Source organism: Anguilla anguilla, chromosome 9 (assembly GCF_013347855.1).
Source record: "Anguilla anguilla isolate fAngAng1 chromosome 9, fAngAng1.pri, whole genome shotgun sequence".
NCBI classification, from domain to species: Eukaryota; Metazoa; Chordata; class Actinopteri; order Anguilliformes; family Anguillidae; genus Anguilla; species Anguilla anguilla.
Genome location: NC_049209.1, coordinates 52533265 through 52560329, shown reverse-complemented (window position 1 = coordinate 52560329; position 27065 = coordinate 52533265). Strand labels below are relative to the sequence as shown.

The 27065-nt window shown below is 49.6% G+C and overlaps 1 protein-coding gene across 1 annotated transcript in view; it reads left to right on the top strand.

Moving 5' to 3' along the window:
* Nucleotides 1–22278, top strand: part of LOC118236593 (roundabout homolog 1-like) — a 49410-nt gene extending 27132 nt beyond the window's left edge. The window contains exons 3-22 of the mRNA XM_035435087.1: nucleotides 100–181; nucleotides 483–651; nucleotides 937–1103; nucleotides 1769–1890; nucleotides 2565–2799; nucleotides 3134–3255; nucleotides 5451–5622; nucleotides 6708–6911; nucleotides 9702–9728; nucleotides 11726–11768; nucleotides 12982–13136; nucleotides 14507–14890; nucleotides 15385–15501; nucleotides 17771–17915; nucleotides 18126–18359; nucleotides 18735–19195; nucleotides 19370–19561; nucleotides 20517–20706; nucleotides 21238–21419; nucleotides 21899–22278. Coding sequence (XP_035290978.1) covers nucleotides 100–181; nucleotides 483–651; nucleotides 937–1103; nucleotides 1769–1890; nucleotides 2565–2799; nucleotides 3134–3255; nucleotides 5451–5622; nucleotides 6708–6911; nucleotides 9702–9728; nucleotides 11726–11768; nucleotides 12982–13136; nucleotides 14507–14890; nucleotides 15385–15501; nucleotides 17771–17915; nucleotides 18126–18359; nucleotides 18735–19195; nucleotides 19370–19561; nucleotides 20517–20706; nucleotides 21238–21328 — 3312 coding nt within the window. The 3' untranslated portion in view covers nucleotides 21329–21419; nucleotides 21899–22278. The remainder of the gene's footprint in view (nucleotides 1–99; nucleotides 182–482; nucleotides 652–936; nucleotides 1104–1768; nucleotides 1891–2564; nucleotides 2800–3133; nucleotides 3256–5450; nucleotides 5623–6707; nucleotides 6912–9701; nucleotides 9729–11725; nucleotides 11769–12981; nucleotides 13137–14506; nucleotides 14891–15384; nucleotides 15502–17770; nucleotides 17916–18125; nucleotides 18360–18734; nucleotides 19196–19369; nucleotides 19562–20516; nucleotides 20707–21237; nucleotides 21420–21898) is intronic.
* Nucleotides 22279–27065: the final 4787 nt, after the last annotated feature.

The following is a 27065-nucleotide window of genomic DNA, read 5'->3' as shown; positions in this document are numbered from 1 at the left end:
ACTCTCTCCCTCTCTCTCTCTCTCTCCCTCTCCCTCACTCTCTCTCCCTCTCCCTCCCTCACCCCTCCCTCCCTGTCTCCCTCTCTGTCTCCCTCTCAGCTGGGAGACACAGGTGTGTACACCTGCACAGCGTCCAGCCCCAGTGGAGAGGCCTCCTGGAAGGCGTATCTGGAGGTGCAAGGTAAACCAGGGGGCCCACACCCTATGGGGGGGCGGTGGGGGGGGTTCACTCTCACACACACACACACACACACACATGCGCAAACACATACGTGCTCACATACACATTTTAATGCTGACTGGTCACTGTATTTTTTGTCCCTCCCTCCCTCTCTCTCTCTCTCTCTCTCTCTCTCTCTCTCTCTCTCTCTCTCTCTCTCTCTCCCTCTCTCTCTCTCTCTCTCTCTCACTCTCTCTCTCTCTCTCTCACTCTCTCTCTCTCCCCCTCTCTCTCTCTCTTTCTCTCTCTCTCTCTCTCTCAGAGTTTGGAGTTGCAGTGCAGCCCGTCAGGCCCACGGACCCGAACCTCATCCCCAGCGCCCCGTCCAAACCCGAGGTGACCGACGTCACCCGCACCTCCGTCTCCCTGTCCTGGAAGCCCAACCCCACCTCCGGAGCCACGCCCACCTCTTACATCATCGAGGCCTTCAGGTGAGAAAGCAAGGAGGAAGAAACATACCTTTAAAAAACTCTTTTAGTGCTTAGTTGTGCGTTTGAGCATGGATGAGTGTGTGTGTGTGTGTGTGAGCGTGATGTGCATATATGCCTGTGAGGGGTGTGTGTGTGCGCTCGTCAGACTGTGATGTGTGTTTGTGTGTAGTGTGTGTGTGTTTGCGTGTGCATGCTAGGGAGAGAGACTGTCTCAGATTTCACGGATGTCCTCTCTGTCTGTCATCCCCTCGCGCACGCCCTTGCCCCGCCCCTTCCTGTCGGTAGCCACGCCTCCGGCAGCAGCTGGCTCACGTTGGCGGAGCAGGTGAGGACGGAGACCTTCGTGCTGCAGGGGCTCAGGCCCAGCGCCGTCTACCTGTTCCTGGTGCGAGCCGCCAACGCCTACGGCCTGAGCGACCCCAGCCCCATCAGCGACGCCGTCAAGACCCAGGGTACGACCCCCCCCCCGGCCATCCCTCATCCCCCCCACCCCCAAACACAGCCGTAGGGGTGAGATTTGGGTCTCGCAGGGCTGCCCAGCCCTGTTCCTGGAGGTCTACCATCCTGCAGGTTTTCACTTTAACCCTGACAAAGAGTGAAAGTATTTACCATTTAGTGAACAGATTTAGCCCGTATTTGACCAAGGTTTGCAATGGGCATTCTGTTCGTCAGACACTGTGACACACACACATGCACTCAGACACTGTGGCAGGGGTGAATACCTCAAATTCAGTTCCATTTCAGATCAGTTCTCTCAAATTTGATTCCAATTTTGATCAGATTCAGGAAACACAGTTCCGCCCACAACAATTCCTACAATCAAATTCTGTCTTCAGAGCAACTCAATTCCCTTATCTCTCTCTGGCAGAGCTCTGTAACCCAGTTCTAGCGACTTAATTTGCCAATTAAAGAAACCGGTTACACAGCTGACTCAAATCAGCCTTGTTTATAGGGTCTAAATTTGCTTCATTGGCTTACTTTGTGGTGATCTGACTTGTGCTGTGGTATCTGTCTTACTCTGTGTTGTTTGTCTTGTCTTACTCTGTGGTGATGATACTTGCTCTGTGGTGTTTGTCTTATTCTATGGTGTTTGTCTTACTCTGTGGTGCTTCTGCAGACACTCCTCCCACCAGCCAGGGTGTGGACCACCGGCAGATCCAGAGAGAGCTGGGGGATGTGCTGATCCACCTGCACAATCCCATAATCCTTTCCTCCTCCTCGGTGCAGGTGCAGTGGACGGTGAGTATCAGGCCCTGCCCTGTTCTGCATGTCCTGCCCAGACCTTGGGTCCCCAGCCCTGGTCCTGGAGAGCCGCAGGGTCTGCTGGGGTCCCCAGCCCTGGTCCTGGAGAGCTGCAGGGTCTGCTGGGGTCCCCAGCCCTGAGTGTAGTCTATATTTTATTGTTGTCTATTTTACTCTGTGCTCTCATTGTCTGTATAGTCTGTTCTTTATTCTACTCCACTCTACTCTACTCTATATTCTAATGTACTCCACACTACTGTACTCTACTGTATTCCACAGTACTGTACTCAGTATTCTACTGTAGTCTACTCTTTATTCCCCTGACTACCTACCCTGTATTCTATTGTACTCTGTACTCTACTTTATATTCTGTTGTACTCTGTACTCTACTTTATGTTCTATTGCACTCTGTACTCTACATTCTATTGTACTCTGTACTCTACTTTATGTTCTATTGTACTCTGTACTCTAGTTTATATTCTATTGTACTCTGTACTCTACTTTATATTCTGTTGTACTCTGTACTCTACTTTATGTTCTATTGCACTCTGTACTCTACATTCTATTGTACTCTGTACTCTACTTTATGTTCTTTTGTACTCTGTACTCTAGTTTATATTCTATTGTGCTCTATTGTGTATTATACTACACTATCAATGCTGTTCCCCCAGGTGGAGAAGCAGTCCCAGTACATCCAGGGCTATAAGGTGCTGTACCGGGCCTCTCCAGAGGGGGGCGCCACACGGGCCCAGTGGGAGGTTTTGGAGGTGCACTCCCCGGGGGAGGACCGGGCCGTCGTCCAGCAGCTGAAGAAGGGGCTCAGCTACGAATTCAAGGTGCGACCGTTCTTCAACGAGTTCCAGGGCGCGGACAGCGAGGCCAGGACCGCCAGGACGCTGGAGGAAGGTGAGGGGGCGTGGTTAGGGGCGGGGCCTGTGGGGGCGGGGTCAGTTCTGTGGAGGCCGGGTCAGTCATGTGGGAGCGGGGTCAGTCCTGTGTGGCTTTAGCGGATTTTCAAGACCAAACTTTATTTATCGTCTCAGTCAATGTTCTGGAACCGTGGAAGGGCGGGCTACTTTATAGTAAGTCCTCTAGGCCAGGGCTGCCCAACCCTGTTTCAGGAGATCCCTGGTTTAAAGGATAAATGAAGAGGCCAAAAATGAATGAGTGTTGATTTGAATCACTGGGTCTTACCCTCTGTCTGTCTGTCTGTCTGTCCGTCTGTCTGTCTGTCTCTTAGCACCCAGTGGAGCCCCCCGTATGGTTACCGTGACGAAGAGCAGCAGCAACGGGACGGCGATCGTGGTTGCCTGGCAACCGCCTCCGTTGGAGGAACACAATGGCGTAGTGCAGGAGTACAAGGTATGAGGAGCGCACCCCCCCCGAACCCTGCACACCGTACACACTGGCCCAGGACCAGCAGGGGGCGCTCAACCGGCCCGGATCAACATTCACCTGCATGCGGCCGAGAGGTTACCCTTCACTGCGAGAGAGAGAGAGGGAGGGAGGGAGTGAGAGAGGGAGAGAGGGAGGGAGAGAGAGAGAGAGAGGGAGTGAGAGAGACTGAGAGAGAGAGGGAGAGAGGGAGGGAGTGAGAGAGTCTGAGAGAGAGAGAGAGAGAGAGGGTGGGAGTGAGAGAGACAGAGAGAGAGAGGGAGTGAGAGAGTCTGAAAGAGAGAGAGAGAGAGAGAGTGGTGGCAAGACTGTGGTAGAGTCACTGTGTCCTAAAGATATAATTTCACAGGAACAGTTAGAGGGAGAAGACGAGGCTGCAGAACAACAGAAACAGTCTCAGTATGAAGTCGCAGACAGGAAGGACAGGAGTGCGGACAGCGAAGACTGCTGCACAGAAGCCAGAGAGAACCAAACGCAAAACAGCCCACGGAAGGAGTCAGAGACTGAGACAGTGTAGTTGGCTGAAGTTTACTGCCAGGCTGCAGAGGGGGGGTGGGGGTGGTGAAAGCTTGTGCAGGGGTGGTTGTAATGCGGTTGAAGGTTGCTATGGAAACATAGAAGTGCATAGAAGTGATTCTTGACATCACGAGCGAACATGTGTGAGCAGCTTGGAAAAGAAAATATCCTGGAATGATGATTTACAAAAGGCTGCGAGTTCTTAGCAAGAAGGAAGTAAGAGAGCGATGAAAGGAATCCAACTCCGTTCACTCCAGCCTGTCACCTAAGCAACAATGTTTTGTTTCAGCGTGCATCCACAGGTGCAAAAGAATAGGCTTTTTGTTTTGTTATTGCTTTTTTTTAAATATTCTGAAACGATGCGTTTCATCATAACATGGCTGGCTAAAGATGTGTCCTGAATTTATAGTATTCACAGTGACATGCTTAGTTCACTGGGCAAGTGGAGCATGTGACCTGTACAAGCTGGAAGTCTTAACATCCCAGCTGTGAATGTATGATTATTGTAATCAAACGAAAATGAGCTCATATCTCAAATCAAAGACTCTGGGTTGAGAGGTCTTTAGAATACTGTGTGAGTTTAAACATTTATGGATCTCACAACAACGGGCATTCAAGGCTGAGTCACTGAACTGAAGTGTAAAGCCCTGATCTCTCCACTAGGGTGGGTCCTGCACCAACAACTTCTACTCCCTGCATACACTATACCGTAGAGCAGACGAGATGTGTTAAGTTAGACCTAACGTATTCAGAGTTGGTTAAGAACGGTTTATCCTAATGTGTTTAAGGAGGAGGGTCTTCAGCATGGGGCACTATTTGGAGAAAACTTTGAAATGCTGAATCCCCGTTCAGCCATCGAGCCTGTGGCTTGTTAATTAGCTCCTTGTTCCCAAACGGGACGCTGATGTGGAACTTTCACTTCCTTTTCTGTGTGTGGCGAACATAGAGGATTGACAGGTACCGAAAGCCTCCTTTCAGCTGTTGGATAAGCTGAACCCTGGTGTTTTATCGCCACCTGCTGGTGGGAAGCCGGTACTGTTGCGAGCCTTTTTATCCGTCTTGCTTATTCCTCCACTTCAGACGCAAGAAAGCGTGAGACGGCGCGTTTTGATCTTTGATTGTACCGACCCTTTCCATTTTCCCCGGTTGGTTGTGTGACCTTGCATGTCTGAGCTTGTGTGTGTGTGTGAATATTCTATCAGTGAGGCATGACAGCAAGTTTGCCCCCTGCTCATTTTCCAAGATGAAAATTTAGGTGAAAAGTGTGGAATGTACCCTGGACAGGTTGCCAGTCTATCGCAGGGCACACACACCATTCACTCACACGCTCATACCTACGGGCAATTTAGAGTCTCCAGTCGGCCTGCCTGCATGTCTTTGGACTGTGGGAGGAAACCGGAGTACCAGGAGGAAACCCACGCGGACACGGGGAGACCATGAAAAATCCACACAGGAAGGCCCAGGCTGGGATTCGAGCACAGGACCCACTGCACTGCCTTGCCACCCTGGAGAGTGTGTTTATATTGTAACTAAATGGTGGCCAAGGCTGATTGGATCTCTGACACCTGCCAATCACTCTGGAAAACCAGGATGTGATTCTGCACGGTCCCACCCCTCACCATCCCTAACCCCTCCCCCTCGCACAGATCTGGTGCCTTGGCAATGAGAGCCGTTACCATGTCAACCGCACCGTGGACGGCTCCACCTTCTGGGTGCTGATCCCCAGCCTGTCGCCCGGGATACGCTACAGCGTGGAGGTTGCCGCTAGCAACGCTGCCGGCCTGGGCGTCAAGAGCAACGTCACCTTCTTCCAGCTGGGTGAGTGACCACACCTACTGATTGCCCCGCCAAGATTAGGCCCCTCCCACTCAGCAGGCCTGGATCAAATTAGTAGTTAGCAGTTTTAATAGCTGTAGTAGTAGTAGTAGTAGTAGCAGTAGCTGTAGTACTTAATAGTAACAGTAGTAGTATTAGTAGTAGTAACAAAGCAGCTAGAATGCTTTTGTAATTGTTTTGGTTTTTATTAATAGGGGTCTAAGCAGGGAAGCATGGAAGCTGACACACACACATACACACACACCCTAGTATAGTTGTTTTCACTGTATCTGTTCGTGTGTAGCTGATATCACTCTGCCTGAGGCTTGTAGCTGATATCACTGTGCCTGGGGCTTGTAGTTGTTTCCGCTGTATTATTGTAGTTGTTTATCTGCACGTGTGACCTCCATTACAAGTGTGCGCTTGTTTTCCTTTCATCTCTCGTTGCCAGACATTAAACGAGTAATCAGAAATAATCACGCTGCCGTGGCGACCGCGCTGGACTCCGCCCTCATAACTCGGCCACACCTCCGCGGTTGTTAACGCGCTCACCGCCCTTCCCGCCGAAACCGGCTCGCTGTCGCGATCGATATCCAGCAGCACAGTGCGCTTAATCTGCCTCCACAGCGCTGCGCTCGTTATCTATAACGAAGCGCCGCTCGTCACTTTCAACAGGCAGACCTGCCCTTCTCATCGTTTCACAGGGAGAGAGAGAAATTAAGCAAACACTCATGAGCACAAACACACGATCAGGCACGCAGAAAACTCACACACACACTCACACACACACACACACACACTCACACACTCACACACACACACACTCACACCCACACACACACACACACACACACACTCACACACTCACACACACACACACACACACACACACACACTCACACACACACACACTCACACCCACACACACACACACACACACACACACACACACACTCACACACACACACACACACACACACCCTCTTTTCTCTCTCTCTCCCTTCATCTTCCTACCCTTTCTCCTCCATATATGCTGCCCAGGCTTGACCCCTCCTCTTCCTCTTCCTCCTGCCCCTCCTCTTCCTCAGACGCAGCAGGGCGGGTCGTGGAGGGCGGGGCGGGGCCGGAGGACACGCTGACCCAGCAGATCTCGGACGTGGTGAAGCAGCCGGCCTTCATCGCGGGCATCGGCGCCACCTGCTGGCTGGTCCTGATGGTGTTCAGCGTCTGGCTGTACCGCCACCGCAAGAAGAGGAGCGGCCTGAGCGGGAGCTACGCGGGAATCCGCAAGGGTGCGTCTCTCTCGCCCCCACGCCCCCCAAACCAGCCCCCATCCCCCCCCGCGCCCCAAACCAGCCCCCATCCGCCCCCGCGCCCCCCAAACCAGCCCCCATCCGCCCCCGCGCCCCCCAAACCAGCCCCCATCTGCCCCCGCGCCCCAAACCAGCCCCCATCCCCCCGCGCGCCCCAAATCAGTCCCCATCCGCCCCTGCACCCCAAATCAGTCCCCATCCGCCCCCGTGCCCCAAATCAGCACCCGCCCACGCATGCGTTTATACATACCCCCCCCCCCCCAAAAAAAACAACAGACATGCACGCACGTACACACACACACACTCACACACAGACACACACACACACACACATACACACAGTCCCTCAGACGCCCCCCTCCCCCTACCAAACACAAACAGGACATCGTCTCCTGTTATAAAAGAGGCTCATAAAGCCAGTTTTATATTTGTGAGAAACTGGCACTGTTTTACATGAAGATATTCTCTCTTCCTCTTCCTCAGTCCTGCCATTACAACTACCTTTCCTCTCTCTCTCTCTCTCTCTCTCTCTGTCTCTCTCTCTCTCTCTCTCTCAGTTTGTCTGTCTGTCCGTCTTAATGCGCACAGTGTGTGTTGTATTGGACCACCGAACCCGCCCGTACCCTGGGCAAGGTAATCGGCAGCAGTTGTGCATCACCGTACGGGGTTACTGAGTGCAGTCGGCGCTGGCACGGTCCGGATTCAGCCCCAGACCGCCAGCCGCGTGCCTTAATCAAATGAGGCACCAAACAGCCCTTTAAATTCTTTTTAAAGAAATCTCCTCCCGGTCTCCGTATTTGTTCTGAGGTATTTGAGGACAAGCCGCAGTGCTCTTGGAGCTCCGGAACCTCCGCATTACTGTCAGAGTTCTGCTGGCTCGGGGGAAAACGGCGAAACGGCTAGCGGGGTGGCTAGGCTAGGCTAGGCTAACGTTTTTTTTCGCGGGTAAAACCGCGACTGCTGACTCGGTCGGTGGCACCGGCCCGGCGGAAACGTGCCCGTCAGTTTGGACCGCGGCTCTCTCCACCGAGCGCGTGCCAGGGCGAGCGAGCGTCGCGTTCCCTCTGGAGCCGCTAACCGTGTCGCTGGCTCCCGGGTTTGTGCGTCCGGGTGGATTAATGAGGAATCCTCAGGGAGTTCAGCTCCTCGCTTGTGAGTGCTGTGTCAGAGGGCTTTGCTGTCCAAGACACAATGAAGGAAATGATTTTGTTTTATTAACTTTTATTTATACGGCGTAGGCTGACGGAGCATGTATGTTCTTTTACAGCCCTGTTAATGCACTAAATTGCACAAAATGTGACTAGAATGTTTTGTCCGTGCCATAACATTGCAAGTACATTGCGGCAACATTGTGAGAACGTTTTGTGTTTACTGGGCAGTAAACTCGCCTAACCTTTCTGAACTGATTTTAAGGTGGGGGTGGGGTGTGTGTATATGTCCACATTAATAGCAGATACTGACATGAAGGTTTGGCTTGGTTAGTGTTAACAGGTGGTTGATTGTCGTACACCCCCCCCTCCCCACCCCCCCACTGTGTACTGATACATGCCATGCCAACTGAGATTCAGTGACAGGGAAGGGACACCGTTGATACTCTCCTCTGTGTGTCTGAGGTAATTAGATTTATTCATCTCCCTGTCAAAGTCACCGGTGGGCTATTTTGTTGTCAGCGCAGGTGGAGACGGACGTAAACTGATAAAGCTGTCGGGTCGTCCGCCGAACGTTTTCTCATCTTAATCTCCCAGCAGCCTCGAGGGCCTCAAAGCCTGAAGGGGGAAATGAATGAGGGATATCCGCCAGACATGGCAACCGTCGCCGTGACATCCACGTCTCCGGGCCGTACTTTTCTCTCTGTCTTTCCCCGTCGTGTGCCGTTCGCAGGTTTTTGGCGTTAAAGTCTGCAGTAGCTTCACTGTTCTCCGCTAGCTTCGCTCCTGGTCTTAGCCTTTGTGCTAACGTTTTAGCGTTCTTGCAGTGCTCGCCGTCTCCTTCGGGGAAAACCAAAGCAAAACAAAAAAAAAAAAGAAAGTGACACTTTCTCCTTCGGGGAATGAAAGTGGCAGTACCCTCTTCTTAAACTAAAACGAAGTCAAAGATCTAAACGAACACAGACGAAACTGTTCCATTAGCGGAGCCGTTAGCACAACAGCCTGATAAACCCTCCCTCTCTGAAAGAGAGGTGTACTTGGCCTTTCATTTGGGCTGCCTCGCCCCCCCCCCCCTCCCCGTGGAGTCCTGGAACGCTTAATTTAGAAGTGTTCCCCTTTCCCTGTGGAGTGACTGTGATGGAGGTGTTGCCCCCACACTGTTCGCTGTGACCCCCTGAAGCCTGGGGCTAGAGTTCAAACCCTCCCTGCCTCGGACTCACCTTAACCAGCAGGGGGTCTCTAGACAACTGGGGGGGGGGGGGGGGGGTGGGAGATGGGGGGAGGTGGATCAAAAGAAGGTAAATTTTACTGAGCTGTTGCGAAGTAATATTAGCAGTAGTGGTGAGACTGAGGAAGAGGAGGAGAGAACATCTTTGTATAAAAAGGTGCCATTTTCTCACATATGACTTGGTTTATGAGCCATTTTTATAACAGGAGACAATATCCTGTTTGTGTAAGGTAGGGGGAGGGGGGTGTCTGTGTGTGTGTGTGTGTGTGTGTGTGTGCGTGTAAATATTTAAGGAGATGAATGATTTTGCAGTTGCTAATTCAGCAGTATTCTAATGAAAATATGCCTTTCTCCCTTTCACACATGATTTGTTCCCCTGATTGGATCCTGTAGTTCCATCCTTTACCTTCACTCCAACAGGTAAGTTTTGCACAAATACGTGTGTGTGCTTGTGCGTGTGTATGTGTGTGTGTGTGTGTGTGTGTGTGTGCCTGTTTATACATACCTGTACATTGATGAGGAGTACTCATATTTAGCTATCCACCCATACATGCCATGTACTGTGCGCTGCTATCCAAGCCAGAATACCTTGTATGTTTTACGACGCAGGCAGGGTATTTACTAAAGCAGTGCAGGTTTAGCCCAGCTCAAGGGTAAGTACCCCACCCGGGATTTGAACTCGCAGCTCCTCGACTTTGCCCCAATCCCCCAGCGTGCACGCTCCGTGCGTTGGGTGGACAGGTAAACAAATGTGTGCGTGCGCGTAGCCGCGCCGCGCAAGAATGCTAATGCACAATGGGGCAGCGCTAAACGCCCTCTAAACCTGTCAAGGTTGTCAGCGTCTGTCGGGGTAAAGACTTCCTCAGAGAGCCCGTTGAATCCCCCAGAGTCCTGATCAAAGCGGGGGTTCCCCGCTGCTGTTATGTTTGCAAGTGGAGATAGATGAGGACATAGATGTCCCAGTTAGAGCTGGAGTTTGGGTGGGGGGGGGGGGGGGGGTTGGCAGGGGTGCAGTTGAATCACTGTAAGCCAGAGTCTCAGTGCCCTGGGGGGGTCCGGTCTCGATGAACTCCTTGTCGACGCTTGCCTCCCCCCCCCCGAGCGTTAGCGCGGTTAGCAGCACAAAGAGCTCTCTTAAGCGTGCGGTCAGGATGACTAATGGAGGCGATTATGTGCTCGCGGTTACCTGCGGGGCTGTTTCCGTGGGAACGGGGCTACGGGGTACCGAGGCATGCAGGTACTCTCTCACCGTTACCCAGGTGTGGGTTCACCTCCGGAGCTCCTGATCCCTGTAGGTAACACTGGCCCTCTGGCGCAGGGTTGCCAGATTTGAAAACGGTAAACCCACCTAAAAATCATTTTTCCCTGCACAATAACATTAAAAAAGTAGCCCAATTGTGGTGGGAAAAATCTGGCAACGCTGCTCAAGTGTGAATCCAACTCCAACTGTCTTATAGGAGGTACTCTGTAGAAAGTGACAGGCTTGATGTTGTAAGTTTCTATCAATGACTACACATGAATAAGTTGCTCTTCGCTTTGACAGTCACCCAAATAATTTGCAATTTTCATCGTTCAGAAGATCTTTATTGTCCATTATTGATCATTGTTCAGCCTAGTTAAAAATCACAGCATGAAACAATAGGAAAACGCATATAAATCCCTAAAAACAACGTAACATTTAGATGACATTAAAACCAGATAAATACCACAGAGGCACGGCCGTGTGTGGTTTTCTCAGTAGTCTCATTCAAAGGTAGCTCTTTAAAGGTCAGGCTGAAACACAGCACAATGCTCAAATGAAAAGGAAAAAAAAACTAAAAATTTAGTAGGTGAGTCACGGGGAAAAACATCAATTAATCATCATCATCATCATCATCATTGCTGATGGGCGATTGACAGCCTGGTAAAATAATCACAAGGTAAGGCAATAAAACGCACTGAAGCTGAACTGCACGACGGGGCGAAAGAAAATGGAAGGAATTTGGAAACTCGCCCGTGCTTGCAGTTGAGTCAGGGATCTCTGAGAGGTTACTTGACGAGCGGCGATAAATGAATAAATAAGGGCAAAGTAAAACTTCTGTCGCAGGAAAATAAATTACATCTGACGGGTGAGTTTGTGACTTTGTCTCACCTTTGTAAAGTGGGGCCTAATCTGATTGGCAAAAACCTGATTTACAAATTGCTGAATGCTCATGTTGTAATGTACAGCACAGGGACATGTGCATACTGTGTGATTTATGACTGGTTATGGTTCATAAAAAAACAGTGAAACTGCATGGGGGAACAGGGTTTGGTCACCGGAGGTTGCGAGCTCAAATCCCAGCTGACGGAAGGCAGTGTCAGGTTTGCTCGGCAGCCTCCATATTGTGATGATGTGTTTTATGTGTGTGACCTTTGGCAACTGTGCTCTGTTCCAGTGGCCTACCAGCGCGGGGGAGAAACTGTCAGCAGCGCAGGAAGGTGAGAAATATCACAGCTCTGAAACAACAGCGGGGTGTGTGTGTGTGTGAGCGTGTGTGTGTGTGTGTGCGCATATGTGCACGCCTGTCTGTATGTGTGATTGGGTGTGTGTGTGTGTGTTTGTGTGAGTGAGGCAGTGTATGTGTGTGTGAGAGCGAGAGTATGTGTATGCATGCAATGTTGGGTGTAAGGGTCAATTTTGGCTGTTCTTGCCAAATTCTGCTGATGTCCAGGATTGGGGGTCGCAAATTCCTGCAGGTTGTAAACAGTGGCTGGGACGGGCTAATTTCCAGGAGATAAAAAAAAGGGGGGGGGGGGGGGGGTCATAAAAGTTGAAAAGACCATAAGACCATATAAACTGTGGAACCCTTCATCCCACCTTTTTACCAAGCAACACTCGTGGCCTGAAGGAACAAATGGACAGGACACGGTCTGTTTTCATGTGTCCGTGTGTGTTTGTGTGCAGGCGTGTGTGTGTGTCTTTCAGGTTAAAGAATATCGCCAAAAATACGGTCACCCCCGGGTTATGTCCCTGTAAATGCCCAAAATAGCAGGTTTGCTTGGGTGCGTGAGAGGATGGGGTGTGTTACCACATGCCGCCACCAGGGGGAGGTGCTTTCATTTCCTCGACAGATACCGTACATGAACAAACTCAGGAAATAAATAGTCCCTTTTCGCCTCCCCCAGACCCTCCCTGTGTGATCCGGTCCTTCTGTCGGTCCATAAATATGATGATGTCATCCTGTTGTCTGAGGCGAGGTAGTGTTGATGACAGAGAGGCCAGCAGGGGCTGAATCCCAGCAGTCTGAGGAGCACTGTTTGCTCATGAAAAGCACATAAAAACCGCTGTTTGTTTTTTCCCATATGAAATTATCAGAACACAAAGGTTGCTTCTGGCTGTTCCCAACTCAGAGATTATCTTTTGATTATCAGGTTTTGTTTTCTTGAGGGGGAAAGTGAGATCTTGATTACCGAACAAACAGGGGATGCATTCGCCTCCAGTGGTGTACAGTTTTAGCTGAAAAAGCCTGGCCTCGGGACGTCCCGTTGCTCATTAAGAGCTTTGGGAACCTACTCATCACCAGCCTTTGAATCCAAGGCTCTCAACCCTGTTACTGGGGAGTTCTACTTTGTGTTCACTTTTAAAAATCTAGCGTTGCCAGATTTACTACTGGTGGATCATGACAGTGCTATTACCCCCCTACCCACCCAGGCCCGGCTTGTTGAATATGGGGGATCCGGCCCCCCAGCCCTGGTTGGGGGACCCCTGGCCCAACGCCTGCCCCAATCACAAGGACTGCAGCATCAACTGCTGCAACAGCGGGAACGGGACCAGCGACAGCAACCTCACCACCTACAGCCGACCAGGTGAGTTTATTACAACCTGGCAACCTCACCACCTACAGGCGACCAGGTGAGTTTATTACAACCTGGCAACCTCACCACCTACAGCCGACCAGGTGAGTTTATTATAACCTGGCAACCTCACCACCTACAGCCGACCAGGTGAGTTTATTACAACCTGGCAACCTCACCACCTACAGCCGACCAGGTGAGTTTATGGCAGCATGCACAGTCTCCCAGGTGCATCACTCACAACCTGGCAACCTGGTCACCTACAGTTCCCAGGTGAGTTTATAACAACCTGGCAACCTCAATGCCTTCTCTTGTCAGTAGGGGTGATCTGAGAGTTTAACTCATGTACACACACTGACACGCACGCGCACACACGAGATAAGAATATTTCATTTAACATTTGACTTTAAATGAAATTCGCATTATTCATAAAGGAGATATGCATCTTCTCCCTGGACCCTGGGAGTGATACCGTCGCCTCGGAGACGGTGTGAATTTAATTAAAGCGTTTCTGAAACATCCCTCGCCGTTCGGCCATTGTTGAGTAAACCGATCCTCGTGCGGGCAGAACGGTCGTGTTCGGGGGGGTGGGAGGAGGGGGGGGGGGGGGGTTTATTTATTCACGCGTTCTCTACGCGAGGGCAGGGGAGGCGTGTCCGTGTCCCTGTGGGGTCGGGACAGTTTTAGGATCGGTCGGTTGGTTCCATAAACTGTGGGTCAGGACCCAGTGGTGGGTAGCAGGAATACAATCAGATGTTGTGGCGGTTATCTGAAGTGATTTTAGTGTGTATAACGCACGTTTCAGTGCACACCAGTCCTATTAATACAGCGTCTTTTTTTGGTGTGAATGCAGCTGTTTTTGTGTAAGTTTCCTCAAAGCATCAATTATTCTTACTTTGTTTTATAGGTGCAAAATGATTTTTAAAATGCGGCCCCCTCAAAGGAGTAGTTGAAGAACCTTCTTTTAAGGTTAAGCACAGAGCTGTTAAATCAAAGTAAAAGTCCTCTCCGGTATTTTGTTCCAATCACCTGGATTCGCTAATTAGCACAATTCTTCACCCAGGAGGGTACAGCTAATTAGTGAAATCACTATCACTGACCTCCTTCAGCAGACTACTTAAATTTAATTGGATAGTCTAAATGCCTCTCACTTTCTTGCCCCGCCCCCTTCCCCCCCCCCCCCCCAGCTGACTGCTTACATGTGATTGGATAGCATAAATGCCGTTCCCTCTCTTGCCCCGCCTCCCTCAGCTGACTGCTTAAATGTGATTGGATAGTCTAAACGCCTCATGCTTTCTTGCCCTGCCCACCCAAGCTCACAGCTTAAATTTGATTGGATAGTTTAAACACCTCTCGCTTTCTTGCCCCGCCCCCGCCCCCAGCCGATTGCATCGCCAACTACAGCGGCCAGCTGGAGAGCAAGCCATCGGGGCTGCTGGCAGCCGACTCGGGCGTGTACAGCGACGTGGACCTCTCCAACAAGATCAACGAGATGAAGACCTTCAACACCCCCGGCATGTGCTTCATGGGCCTGGGGGGGCCAGCCACGCCCTACGAGCCCACCCCGTACGCCACCACCCAGCTCATCCAGTCCAACATCGCCAGCAAGAACGCCGGGGGCGGAGTCGGGGGCGGGGCCGGGGCCGGGGGCGAACTCTGCTGCGAGAAGCGGGGCTGGAAGGCTGGCCCGGCCCTGCAGCAGAAGCCTCAGGAAGTGACATCACAGCCGCAGTACAGCGTCGTGGAGCAGAACAGACTGAATAAAGGTGAGTGCTAAGCATTGTAAATTTGGATGTCTTAATTGATGAATTGACCAGAACTACAAAGAAGGCAAAAAATTAAGAGAGCCCAAAATGTGGCTTCTGACTTGAGGAGAACTACAGAATAATTCTTTCTGGAACTTTAGATCAGACGTGGTGTCAGGTGACCCGCTGTGCGCAATGGATTTGCTTCCAGCCATAATTGCAACCGTTGAATTGTAACAAGCCGCTAATGGTCCTTTAATTAGATGCATTTAGCGTCTGTTGAAGGATTTACCCTCTTACCCATTATAACAGAAATAGCTGTTGCATGCCATGGAAAATAAAAGCCCCGTATTCAAATCCCAGGACTTGTAATCAGTCAGATCAGCCAATGACGACTGATGATTAATGATGACATCATTGGTTGACACGTGTCATACGGGTCGTACCAACTGGTTTGGTTCTGGGGGTGAAATGGAATGTGCCAAGTGATGGTTTTTTGGTGGTTCCTCCCACAGATCACTACAGGGGTGGAGAGGGGTGCCTGCAGACCACCATCCCCTACAGCCCGGCCCCGGAGCACAGCAGCACCGGCTCCTACCACAGCTCGGACCGGGCCAGCACCAGCACCTCCGGTGAGCACCCCCCCCTCCCCAAAAGAGACCAGAGTCCTCCCCAAAAGAGACCAGAGTCCCCCCCCAAAAGAGATCAGAACCCTCCCTTATAGAGACCAGAAACGCCCCCCCAAAAGTAATTAGTGAATGCAATCCACCCCTGGACGGCAGTTGCAATCTCAGACCCTCATACAGCCAGAGTGTTATTCGAACCCTGGGGTGTAGAGTTAACAAGCCTTCATGAATGAGCGAACAGGGTTTTCCACTGTCTCTGAAAATCAGGGGATCCACGGGGCTGGAGACCCCCAGGACCAAGAGCTTATTTTGTCTGGACTGTTAGAATAAAATGGCTGTTCACAAAATTAAAGAGATTTTAAAAATACTGGTGTCACAGAGCGTGGTTGGACATTCCGTTCTCGTTGTGTCTCCTCAAATAACTGGTGTGATGTTTTGTACTGTAGGTCAGCACGACTGTGCTGAATGGTCACAGACTGGACCAATCACTGGTTTGTTCATTAACCTCCTTACCAGCATTTATCAGTCACTGGAGAATGAATTCTGAAGAAAGTGGCTTTTTAGGCACTAAATAATTTAGCGTGACACATCTCCAAATATATTTCCATGTCACAGAAGTACAGGAGCCCAAACTGTTACATCCGACTGTGGCGCCGTTCGTATTTCGACTGTGATTGAAAAAGTCACGGCGTACGTGAATCGGATTACAGTGAGAACCGTGCTTGAGTGAGCTGATTAACCTGGGGCAGGTGGAGAGTGGAAATGAGTCTGTTCCTTTTATCGGCCTCTGTGGTCGTCCAATCAGGCGCGAGCGTTTCATCCACCGTGGGGTCAGGGGGAGTATTCCTGTGTGTTTTACGGGCTGTGGTGTACTACCCGCGAATAATTGTTTTGTGTTTTGTTTTTTTTGGTGCGTAATTGGAAAAGGCTTCTGGTAGTAATCCCTTTGGGCTGAAAAGCTGAAATTTGTAATAACCTTGAAATGCCACCTTTCGAAAGCAATAACAAAAACATATTAAAAAAACAAAACAAAAAAAATAATAATAATAAAAAAATGCGCCCACGCAATCATTTCTTCTTGGAAAATGAATCAAATTGGGTTGCTCCCAGGTAGCGGAAAAACTGCTGGCGTAGCAGAAACGTGCCTATCACTGGATCAGACCGACACCCTAAAAACAGCATATTTTATGCATTGTTTTTTAGATTATGCGTCCCCTGCTCCCCGTGGTTCATTCTGAGGTACAGTTCGCTGTTGTATGTTTGTTTTTGCTTCCTATTCTGTCGCACGGGGGTATGAGGCTGCTGTCTCTGTAGACTCTTGAAAACAGTTCTTCTCCTGCAACCACAGAAGAAGAAAGTTACTCAGAAACACAGATTCACCATGATTGGTGAATACTTGCTGACTACCTCCTGTTTTGTATGAAAAAGGTGATATCATGGCTGCTGTATCCTTTCTTTACTCTCTCTGGCGATATGCCGTTTGTCCTGACTGACTTGCACTTGTCTTGAGTCCAGGTTAGCCATGCTCGGCTTCAGGGAAGCAGTTTTGGAGAGGATGTGCTTTTAAAAGCCACCTGGTCGAAGACTAAGAATAGAGAGACCCCATAGGACATCATAAATTACAGGGTTTTTTCTTTTTTTCCTGTGAAATTCCCAGTGTGTCAGGGCACTGTGGGGAGGGAGGAGGGGGCGTGTTTTTACTGTCTCCTTTCTTTTCTCTCCGCGTGGCGAGGTCGGTAATTACCGGCACCTTCCCCGTCCGACGCAGACGGAGACGGTGTCGTCGGGATAATAACGGCGTACGGACGAACGAAAATCACTGACGGACAGCTCTGTCAGTGCTGCTATGAGTCATTCCTCCTTCGCCTTTCCTGTTTTGTATATGCTCACTGTGATGATCAGTGTTACTCTGAGGTTTACATCACTCTAAAATGGATGAAATGCACTCCCAACAGAGCTGACTCACCGTAACACTGAGCACTTCTGATCTTGAGTGTTTCTGCCCTGATAATTGCCCTCGCTGGGGTGAATGAGGCAACAAGGACGCCAAGAATGGGTGGAGAGTCCGTTAGCTGCCTGTCAAAAAAAAATGTTTTGGTTGAACCAATCAAAAAGGGTCTGGTCTCCACAGCGGACCGTAATTGGTTAATAATTTAACCAATGGGATGTGGTAGCTCTGTGCATGTCTGGGCTCGTTAGTAAATAGCGCTTAGGTACACTTAGCACGGAGACGCTCAGCGCTTCGCCTAAATGTGTTTTCTCTCTGTTTGTCCAGGGAGCCAGGGTCCCAAGAAAGGAACCCGCGCCGTCAAAGCCCCCAAACAGGGGGCGATGAACCTGGCCGACCTGCTGCCCCCTCCCCCCGCCAACCCCCCTCCCTGCCAGAGCTCCGGGGAGTACGCCCTGTCGCAGGAGAACGGGTGAGACGTTAGCCCGCCGCTGCAATCCGGCTCATATTGTCAATGAGCCTTATGGCAGCAATGAGCGCTAATGCTTTAGCACGTTAGCCTGCTAACCTTATGATTGCCTGCACGCCCCATGGCGGCAGTAATTCTTATTGCGCTTTTAAAAGAAAACCACAGTTTGGTTCGAGAGAAGGTTTTAAAAAGTGTGTCCTCCGGTCGTCCTAGCTTTGACCCGGACTCGTCGTGCCCCACCCTCCCGGCGCGGATGTACCTCCAGCCAGGCGAGATGGAGGAGGAAGAGGAGGAGGAAGAGGAGGCTGCGGACAGGTGTCCCACTCCACCCGTCCGAGGGATGGCCTCGTCCCCGGCGGGCGTGTCCTACGGCCACCAATCAACCGCCACGCTCACGCCCTCCCCCCTGGAGGAACCAATCACATGCGACGGCCATGACAACCACAGGTACTCAGCCCTGGCTGCTCCACTGATGATGTCACTTCCTGTGGGTAAAATGCACAATAACAGAGTTTGGGCTCAAATGGGAATGAAATGGGAGTACTCTGTCAGAATAAAATATATCTTGGAATTGATTGAACATATATATTTATACTTATTTCTATGACTAAATATTTTTAAATTTAGATGTAACACACACTAACCTGGCTCTGACCACTCACCTGATGATGTCACTTCCTGTGTGTAAAAAAACACAGTGACATAGTACAATCAGAGTACTCAGTATAAATTATACTCTTTATAGATGATTCAGCTCTACATGTTTTGCTATGTAACTTTTAAAAAAAACATTTTGAATGAGACCCCTCTCTGCTGTTTCAGGAGGCACACAACAAGCCCCCCGGGCCTCGCTGGGCCCGTCTCCCCCCCCCACAACTATGGCTACGTCTGCAGCCCCCGGGTGCGGGACAGCGACCGGCTGGAGGAGGAGGAGGAGGAGGAGGCGGAGACTGATGCGGAGGCGGGGCCGGGGGCGGGGCCAGACGAGGGGCAGTACGCGCAGCTGCAGGACCGCCTCCGCAGGCTGGGCCAGACCCCGGCGTCCAGCGTGGGGGACCTGGAGAGCTCCGTGACGGGCTCCATGATCAACGGCTGGGGCTCCGCCTCCGACGGCGGCTCCGCCTCCTCCCGCCGGTCCAGCGGCGGCGACGGCGACTCCTCCGACGGCTCCTTCTTCACCGACGCCGACTTCGCCCAGGCCGTGGCCAACGCCGCCGAGTACGCCGGCCTCAGGGTGGCCCGCCACCCCTCCGGCACGCTGCCGGAACACGCCGGGCCCGGGGGTGAGCGAGGGGGGAGTGGGCGGGGGAATGGTAACCAATTAAATTCAATCAACTGTCCAAGGTTAAGTGACATGTAGAACATTCTCTCTCTCTCTCTCTCTCTCTGTCCTCCCGAACCAGGGTTAAGAGACACTCTCTTAATGTGGAACACTCTCTCTCTCTGTCCTCCCGTAGGCCGGAAGTATCCCATGACCCCTCCGGGCCGCCGCCGCCCCAGCAGCCCCGTCTCCACGGACAGCAGCATGAGCGCCGCCGTCATGCACAGACGACCCCCCAAGAAGCACAAACGACACGCGTCTGGAGACCAGGGTTACCAGGGTTACCAGGGTCACCAAGGTTACCAGCAGCCCGAGGGCGATGTGGAAGGTACTCTACCTGCTGTAATTGTAAGGGTTCACAGATATAATGGTTAGGGATAGTGGTTAGGGAACTGGCCTCGTAACCTAGAGGTTGCAGGTTCGATTCCTAGGTGGGACACTGCTGTTGTGCTCTTGAGCAAGGATTGCTTTGGTGTATATTCAGCTGTGTAAATGGGGAAAAAATCTGAAGTTGTTTCAGTGACTCTGATGAGGGCCTCTGCTAAACGCCTGTGAGAGTTCTACACACTTCAGTCCACCTTCTTAGCTGAACATTCTAATGATGATGTCACAATCACTACTGATAGAAATGAAGTTCTAGAACACTCACTTGGAATTCTGAAAAAAAACATAACATTCTAAAAAACCTACTCTTAAAAGGGTGTGAACAAACACACTCCCTCTCTCTTTCCCTCCCTTCCTCTCTCTCTCTCCCTTCCTCCCTCCCTTCCTCTCTCCCTCTCTGTCCTTCTCCCTCCCTCGCTCTGTCTCTCTCAGTAGTATATTCCCACAGAGAGCAGACCCAGGGGCGCACTATGGTTTGAATAAGAGATGTCAATATTACTAGTGAGGTGTAAATAATTCATTCCTGTGCTGGAAGCATTTCGCAGAGAAATTTAATATCCAGCACACAGCCTTAAACTGCACACAGGCACATGCACGCATGCATGCACACACACACACACGCATGCACGCATGCACACACAAGCACACGCACGCAAACACGCACACACTCACACGCATGCACGCATGCACACGCACGCAAACACGCACACACTCACGTACAGAAACACTTTTCTTAAGTGTATGCAGATGCAGAGTTTGGGCCTTTTTTCAGAGAAACTGTTTTTCATATCATACGGTTCTGTTAGTTATGGAGTTGGCACATGGCACATCCTCCGCTTGAATTTTCTCTTATCAGTAATGAAGAGATTTTTTAACCTTTAGTTTCTGTTCTTCTCCAGATGTCCTGAACTCACAGCCGACTGGGCTGGTGCCCTCTGGCGCCCCCCTGAGGCCTGGGGTGGAGGGGCAGGGCTTTGCGGACCACAGGGACCGGAGGGGGGGGGTCGGAGGCGTCCCGTCCTGGGGAAGAGTGGCAGAGGAGCCTGAGGAGGGGCAAAGAGGAGGGCAACAAGGCCCACCAACACCCAGGTATGGGGCAATAAGGCGTGAGCGAGTTCCTTCTGTGCATGCCTGTGAGTGTGTGTGTGTGTAGGTGTGTGTGTGAGTGTGTGAGTGTGTGAGTGTGTGAGTGTGTGAGTATGTGAGTGTGTGAGTGTGTGAGTGTGTGAGTATGTGAGTATGTGTGTGTGTGTGTGTGTGTGTGTGTGTGTGTGTGAGTGTGAGTGTGAGTGTGTGAGTGTGTGAATGTGTGAGTGTGTGAGTGTGTGTGTGAGTGTGTGTGTGTGTGTGTGAGAGTGTGTGTGTGTGAGTATGTGAGTATGTGAGTGTGTGAGTGTGTGAGTGTGTGTGTGTGTGTGAGTGTGTTTGTGTGTGTGAGTATGTGAGTGTGTGAGTGTGTGAGTGAGTGTGAGTGTGTGTATGTGTGTGTGTGTGAGTATGTGTGTGTGTGAGTGTGTGAGTATGTGAGTGTGTGTATGTGTGTGTGTGTGAGTATGTGTGTGTGTGAGTGTGTGAGTATGTGAGTGTGTAGGTGTGTAATCTGTCCTCTCTCTGGTTCAGATGTGCCCTCCTACAGCCGGCCCTCGTTTCCCTCGGCGACGGCCCCTCGGGACCCCAGGTCCTCCGGCTCCATGTCCTCCCGCAGCTCTGAGGGCCGCAGGAGAGGGGAGGGGGGCCCCGGGGCCCGCTGGAACCCCCCCAACACCCTGGGGGGCCTCCAATATGAGGAGGGAGAGGAGGAGGTCAGCCTGCAGCACTGACATGCACTATCTAATATACTACTGACATTCATTATCAAATAAACTACTACTGACATTCATTATCAGATAAACTACTACTGACATTCATTACCAAATAAACTACTACTGACATTCATTACCAAATAAACTACTACTGACATTCATTATCAAATAAACTACTACTGTCATTCATATATCATACAGTATCCAGCACTGACATTCGTCATCAAATATATTACTACTGACATCCATACAATGTACAGTATACAGTACTGACCATATTTTTAAATTTTTTTATCCATCACATATGCGGTGAAGTGTATGTGAAGTGTGATACACACAGGCATGTACAGTATATAAGCTGTAAGAACCAGGTGCGATGTGCCGAACATTAGCCTGCTGCGGCGTCCTGCTGGCGAAGAATCGGCAGAGCAGACGCAGGACAGCTCGACGTGTTCTGAGGTGTTTTTCTGTGTCCACAGCTGCAGGAGAGCTGAAGGTCGGAGACGGGGATCGGAAGGTCGGAGCTGAAGGTCGGAGGTGAAGGTCGGAGCTGAAGGTCGAGGCTGAAGGTCGGAGGTGAAGGTCGGAGCTGAAGGTCGGAGGTGAAGGTCGGAAGAGAGGGTCGGAGGTGGGGATCGGAACGACAGCAGGACATTTTCGGGAGAACCATTGTGACACGTCACCTTACAGAAGGGAGGCTTGCCCTTCAGCTGACTCCTCAAAATGGCTGCCCAGGACATCACTCTGCAGCAAGGGATTCTGACCTCACTTCCTGTTTTTAAACGCATCTGAAACACCAGACTGAGAGGACTAAACCACCCTGGCATGAACACCAGGAGGGCAACCTCACCTCCCAATTTAAAAAAAAACCAGTAATAATAATAATAATTTAAAAGAACATCAGAACGTCACGCCATCATAATGCATAAAACTGTCGCATTTTGCTGACGGTTATGAAAATGTTTTCTTTTTTACAAAGTGTTTCTGTATGTGTCATTTTGGTGTGCTTTCAAAGAAAAAGCAAAATGAGAGCGAGAGTGAGTTGAGTGAGAGAAAGTGAGTGTTTGCTTGTGTGAGAGAGACTGTGAGTGAGAGATTGTGTGCTATGTGTGTGTGTGTGTGTGTGTGTGAGAGAGAGAGAGAGAGAAAAAAAAGTTCTTTTCGAGATGAAACAACGTGCGAGTACTTTCTGTACTATAATAATATGGGGTCAGCGTTTGCTTGATCTATCCACGCAAAGTTTTCCCCCTGTGAAAACTATAAAAAGGCGTCTACAGTCATGCCTGACAATAATGAGAGTAGCTTCCGCCATACTCAGTGAACTCTCTTTGAATTATGTATACATATATGTATGTATATATATATCATTACTTTTAATCACCCCACTGTGGTACAGTCTGTCTTCCTTTTTTTATTTTTTAAATAATTTTATTGCAATTATTAATGTGTTGCCTTTCGTCCAACGCAAACGTGTCAATCATATAGCTGCCCTGGGAAAGTACCACAATGGGATTTGTATTTTTTTTTGTTTTTTTTGTTCTGCACTGTAGTATTTTTTTTTACCATGTTGTTGTCGTTTGTTTTGTTTCTTGTCTTACATTGGTTTAAAAGCACAATCACTTAAACTTTATCTTAAATCATTTTATATATTAAGCATTCCATTTTACTGGAGCGGAACAGGCTAAGGCCGATTTAATGAGATTTGTGTTAATTGTGAAAAAGTTCGGAAATGTGACTCCTCTTGCACGGCAGTTCAGAGAACACCAGGAAACCAAAAAAAAAAAAAAACAGCTCAGTGCAGATTGAGGTATACTGCCAAAAACAATCTATCGATTCAGTACAATGTTTTTATTTATTTAATTTTCTTTTTTAACGGTAATTCATATACTGAATTTAGGTAATCATTGAATGCACTTAAAGGTTGGACCACCCGTCCATCTCGTCTCCAGCACACCTCCCCAACCACCCCCCGCCCCCCCCCGCCCACCTCGCCCTGCCAAACGTCCAGGATGGCTTTCCGTACCAAAACCCGTTCATGTTAAAATGCTTTATGAAGAAATTGTGCAATCCATGTGAAACAGCTAAATTAATATGAAACTGCAACTTCCACGAGGGAGGACGTTTGATATGGAATGCTGGGATCTGCAGTTCTAGTTAAATTTTGTAGTTTTTCCTAATGATCCTACAATTCATAGGCGACATAGTTTCCTGAGCCCCGAATCATTCAACAAACATTTTTTTTTTTAAGGTTTATGGTGTGAAATGTGTGTGTCGTTGAAAACGGTGGGTTTCTGGTACAGCGACCCACTCTGAAACCCCTAGTTACAGGGGCTGTTGCTAAGGAAGTTCTGGCTTGACTTTTCCATCGTGTTGGACAAATAGAGGCTCAGATTCAGGTCATTGCTCTCCGGTTCTGGTGCTGTAGCCACATATGGGTTCCCCTAGGCAACGGTTCTGGGGAGCCCCCTTTCTGAGTGCTGTTTAATGAGACCAGCCTCTTGGGTTTAGTGTTTCATTTTTGTTGTTGTTTTTTTTTGTACTGTCAGTGAAGAATGGAACAAAATCGAGCTGAAGTGGTAGACTGGGTTGAAATGCACGTCTCGAGGGACATCAGTGTTTTGGTTGTTTTTCGGGATTTTTATGAGTGAACAAGGTCCTTAGCCATTGTTTTTTTTTTTTTTTTTTACATCTTGAGGATCACGTAATTGGGAAAAACTGTAATTTTTTCCACATTATTTATTAAAAATATCATTAAAAATTCCAAAAAATCTCAGTGCTCTCTTTATCCCCCTAATATCTATGATCTATGATATCTTTCTCTGGGAATGTAAAAGAAGGATTTTGTGTCAGCCTCTAAAGCACTCACCAACGCGTAAAGAGTTGGAAGAATTATATCTAGTCTTAGATGGGTGATGTCTTCACGTATTCTTTGAGCAACAGGACCAAGGCAAAGGTGGCTGCCATGAGCATCAAATCACACCAAAACAAATAGTTTCTGTCATAAAATGGCCGCTTCACACAGATGTCAGCTGATCTTCTCAAGAAGGGGCTGAAGGAAGTTGTTGCTCATCTCACTCGAACGCTGATAAAACTGGAGTTCTATCAGATCGTTCTTCTCTTAAGTGCGCAGAGTCATCCAGAATTATTCCAAGGTCTGCTTCCACGCTCTACTTATTCGCCAGGAGACCGGAGGAGGAGGTTGAGCCCTTGGCTCCTGTGCGGTCCGTGTGATGCGTCGCTTAATTAACTTCATCCGCGAACTCCGAGGAGGTGAATTAGCCAAGCAGCTGCGCGCGAAACCGCGGAAACCGTCCTGGCAGATCCTTCGACCGGAAGACGCCGTCAGGTCCACAGGTGCATGATGGGAAGTTTGCCCCAAGGTGGAAGGGAGGTTAACGGGATGGCATCTGGCGGGAAGGCCACTCTCCTCTTTTTTTCCAGTTTTTCTTTTCTTTTTTTTCCGTGTTTGTGGAAGAAAATTAAGTCAGTAGATTTGTTAATGGGGTTTTGTGGGTGATACAGTAACACTAATAATCTATTAACAGTCTGTTGAGCGATACTGACTCCTTGTCTTGGTATCTTTGTGACTGGACGCAGACCAGACTTTCAGTGAGGGTACGAATAGCCTTGGCGAAGCACATGGCAGTTCATCACCAAAACTGATTATGGAATACTGTGCTGTGATTGCAATGGTGTGCTCTTACAGGAGACTGCTGTGGGCTGTAGAAAATCTGGGTTTCATAAGAGGGTTCAGAGAGACTGTGGTCCTGTGGGTCTCGCTGTCAGTCAGGCACTTTGACTCACGACAGGATATCGCACACTTTCTCATTTATTCACACTTGTGCACACTTGTGTTCACTTGTGCTCACTTGTGCACACTTGTGTTCACTTGTCTATGACCATGAAATGCACTTTTTGTACATCGCTTTGGATAAAAGTGTCTGCCAAATAAATGTAATGTAATGCTCACGAATTTCAGATCGACCAAAATAGTTAACCATAAGCCACTTGCTGTGCAAGTTGTGCTGTTTTTGAAATGTTCTCTCGGCTTTCTTGCATATGGACTGCGTGATTTATGTCTCTTACCTTAACAGTGTCGGCCACTAAGTCCAGGTAGGCCGATGGAAAAATCGAACATTCGGCCTGTTTATGGTCATGTCTTTTATACTAGTGTCTGTCTTGATAAAGAAGTGTGGTTATGGAATATTTAACCAGTTTCGTTTGGCTGGGGGGGCTAAGCGTTTCTCACGCAGCTCTCGCAAAGTAGTTTAGAAATCGAGAATATTCTTTTTCCAAATCTCCACGGAAACGTAGCGAGTGAAACCTGTGGGGAAACTGCGTCCCCCTCCGTCGTCCTGCGTTTCCCAAACCGTGCAATTACACTCCCACGCAAAAAGATTACCCACCCCTGCCTGTTACCGCTCGATACCCCCGCTCTGTTAAACATAGAACGCGCCGGATTAAATACCTCCTGCCAATTCCCCGCTCAGCGCCCTGGTTCAGTTTAACCTGCGCAGGCAGAGAGGAGAGCGTACATTAATTGTCATCTCGGTTTTTCCTGCTGACAGCTCTTTTGAATGCTGGGCTGTGTTCGTCATTATCTGCGGCATCTGTCGCTACCCGTCCCTGCCCCCCCCCCCCCCCCTCCCCCCCAGCTAAAAAAAGAGGCGCTTTGCGGAACATTCCGGGTGCTCCTGCGTCTCGAAAAGGACAAATCAAACGAGGCTGTCACATCCCGCGTTCTGATGCTTTGCCGAAATTAGCTCCTCCACCAAAATTTTCGTGGCCAAAAAACTGTCTGTCATTCATCCGGCAAAATTGTAGAGGGAGAGGGAGAGAGATTGATTGACGTCTAGGCTCATTTTCAAGGCGAGGAAACCAGCTTATCTAGGCTCTAAGGCTACAAAAAATACTTTTGGAGAAACAACAGATTGTTGACAATGAGAAAAACAACAGCATCAATTCAACTCTGGGTATTACCCCCCCCCCCCGCAAAATACAGGCCCATCCATGGCTTACCCTCTATCCACAGGGTGACCCCGCCCTGGTCCTGGATGGGCATAGGGTCTGCTTCCTCTCAGCTGCTTTTAAATCATTTAACCCCCAATCAGTTTAAGTCAGTGTTGTAGAACTCCACTGCTTTCAGTTACCAGCAGTGATTGTGACATCAGCATTAGAATGTTCAGCTGAGAACATTCTAATCACATGAATTATGTTTGCAATCTTCCACCTGAACGGGTTAATGTGTTGAATTCATTTGATCGAATTAATTCACCTCGCCTGGTTTCCTGACTCCAAACTGCATGCAGATTTTGTCGGCCAACTCGGCTTTAACGGTTATGCGGGAAACAGCGGTTACCGATTCCAGATCAGTGCCGGATTCCCTCTCAGGTGGGTTGACAGTACTCTGGGTGACAGGCAAAGCAAGCTGTCTGCACAGATTAAGTATTTAATTTAATTTAATTAATATTCATCCAGTAAATGTATGATGCTGTAGGTTTTACACCCTTCTCTGTTTCTCTCCCTGCCTCTCCCTCTCTCTCTCTCTCCCTCTCTCTCTCTCTCTCTCTCTCTCTCTCACTGTTTTAACATGCTTCGAGTCGGGTCTGCTTGTTAATTTGCTGCTTCAGTGAGATGCATCGTTTC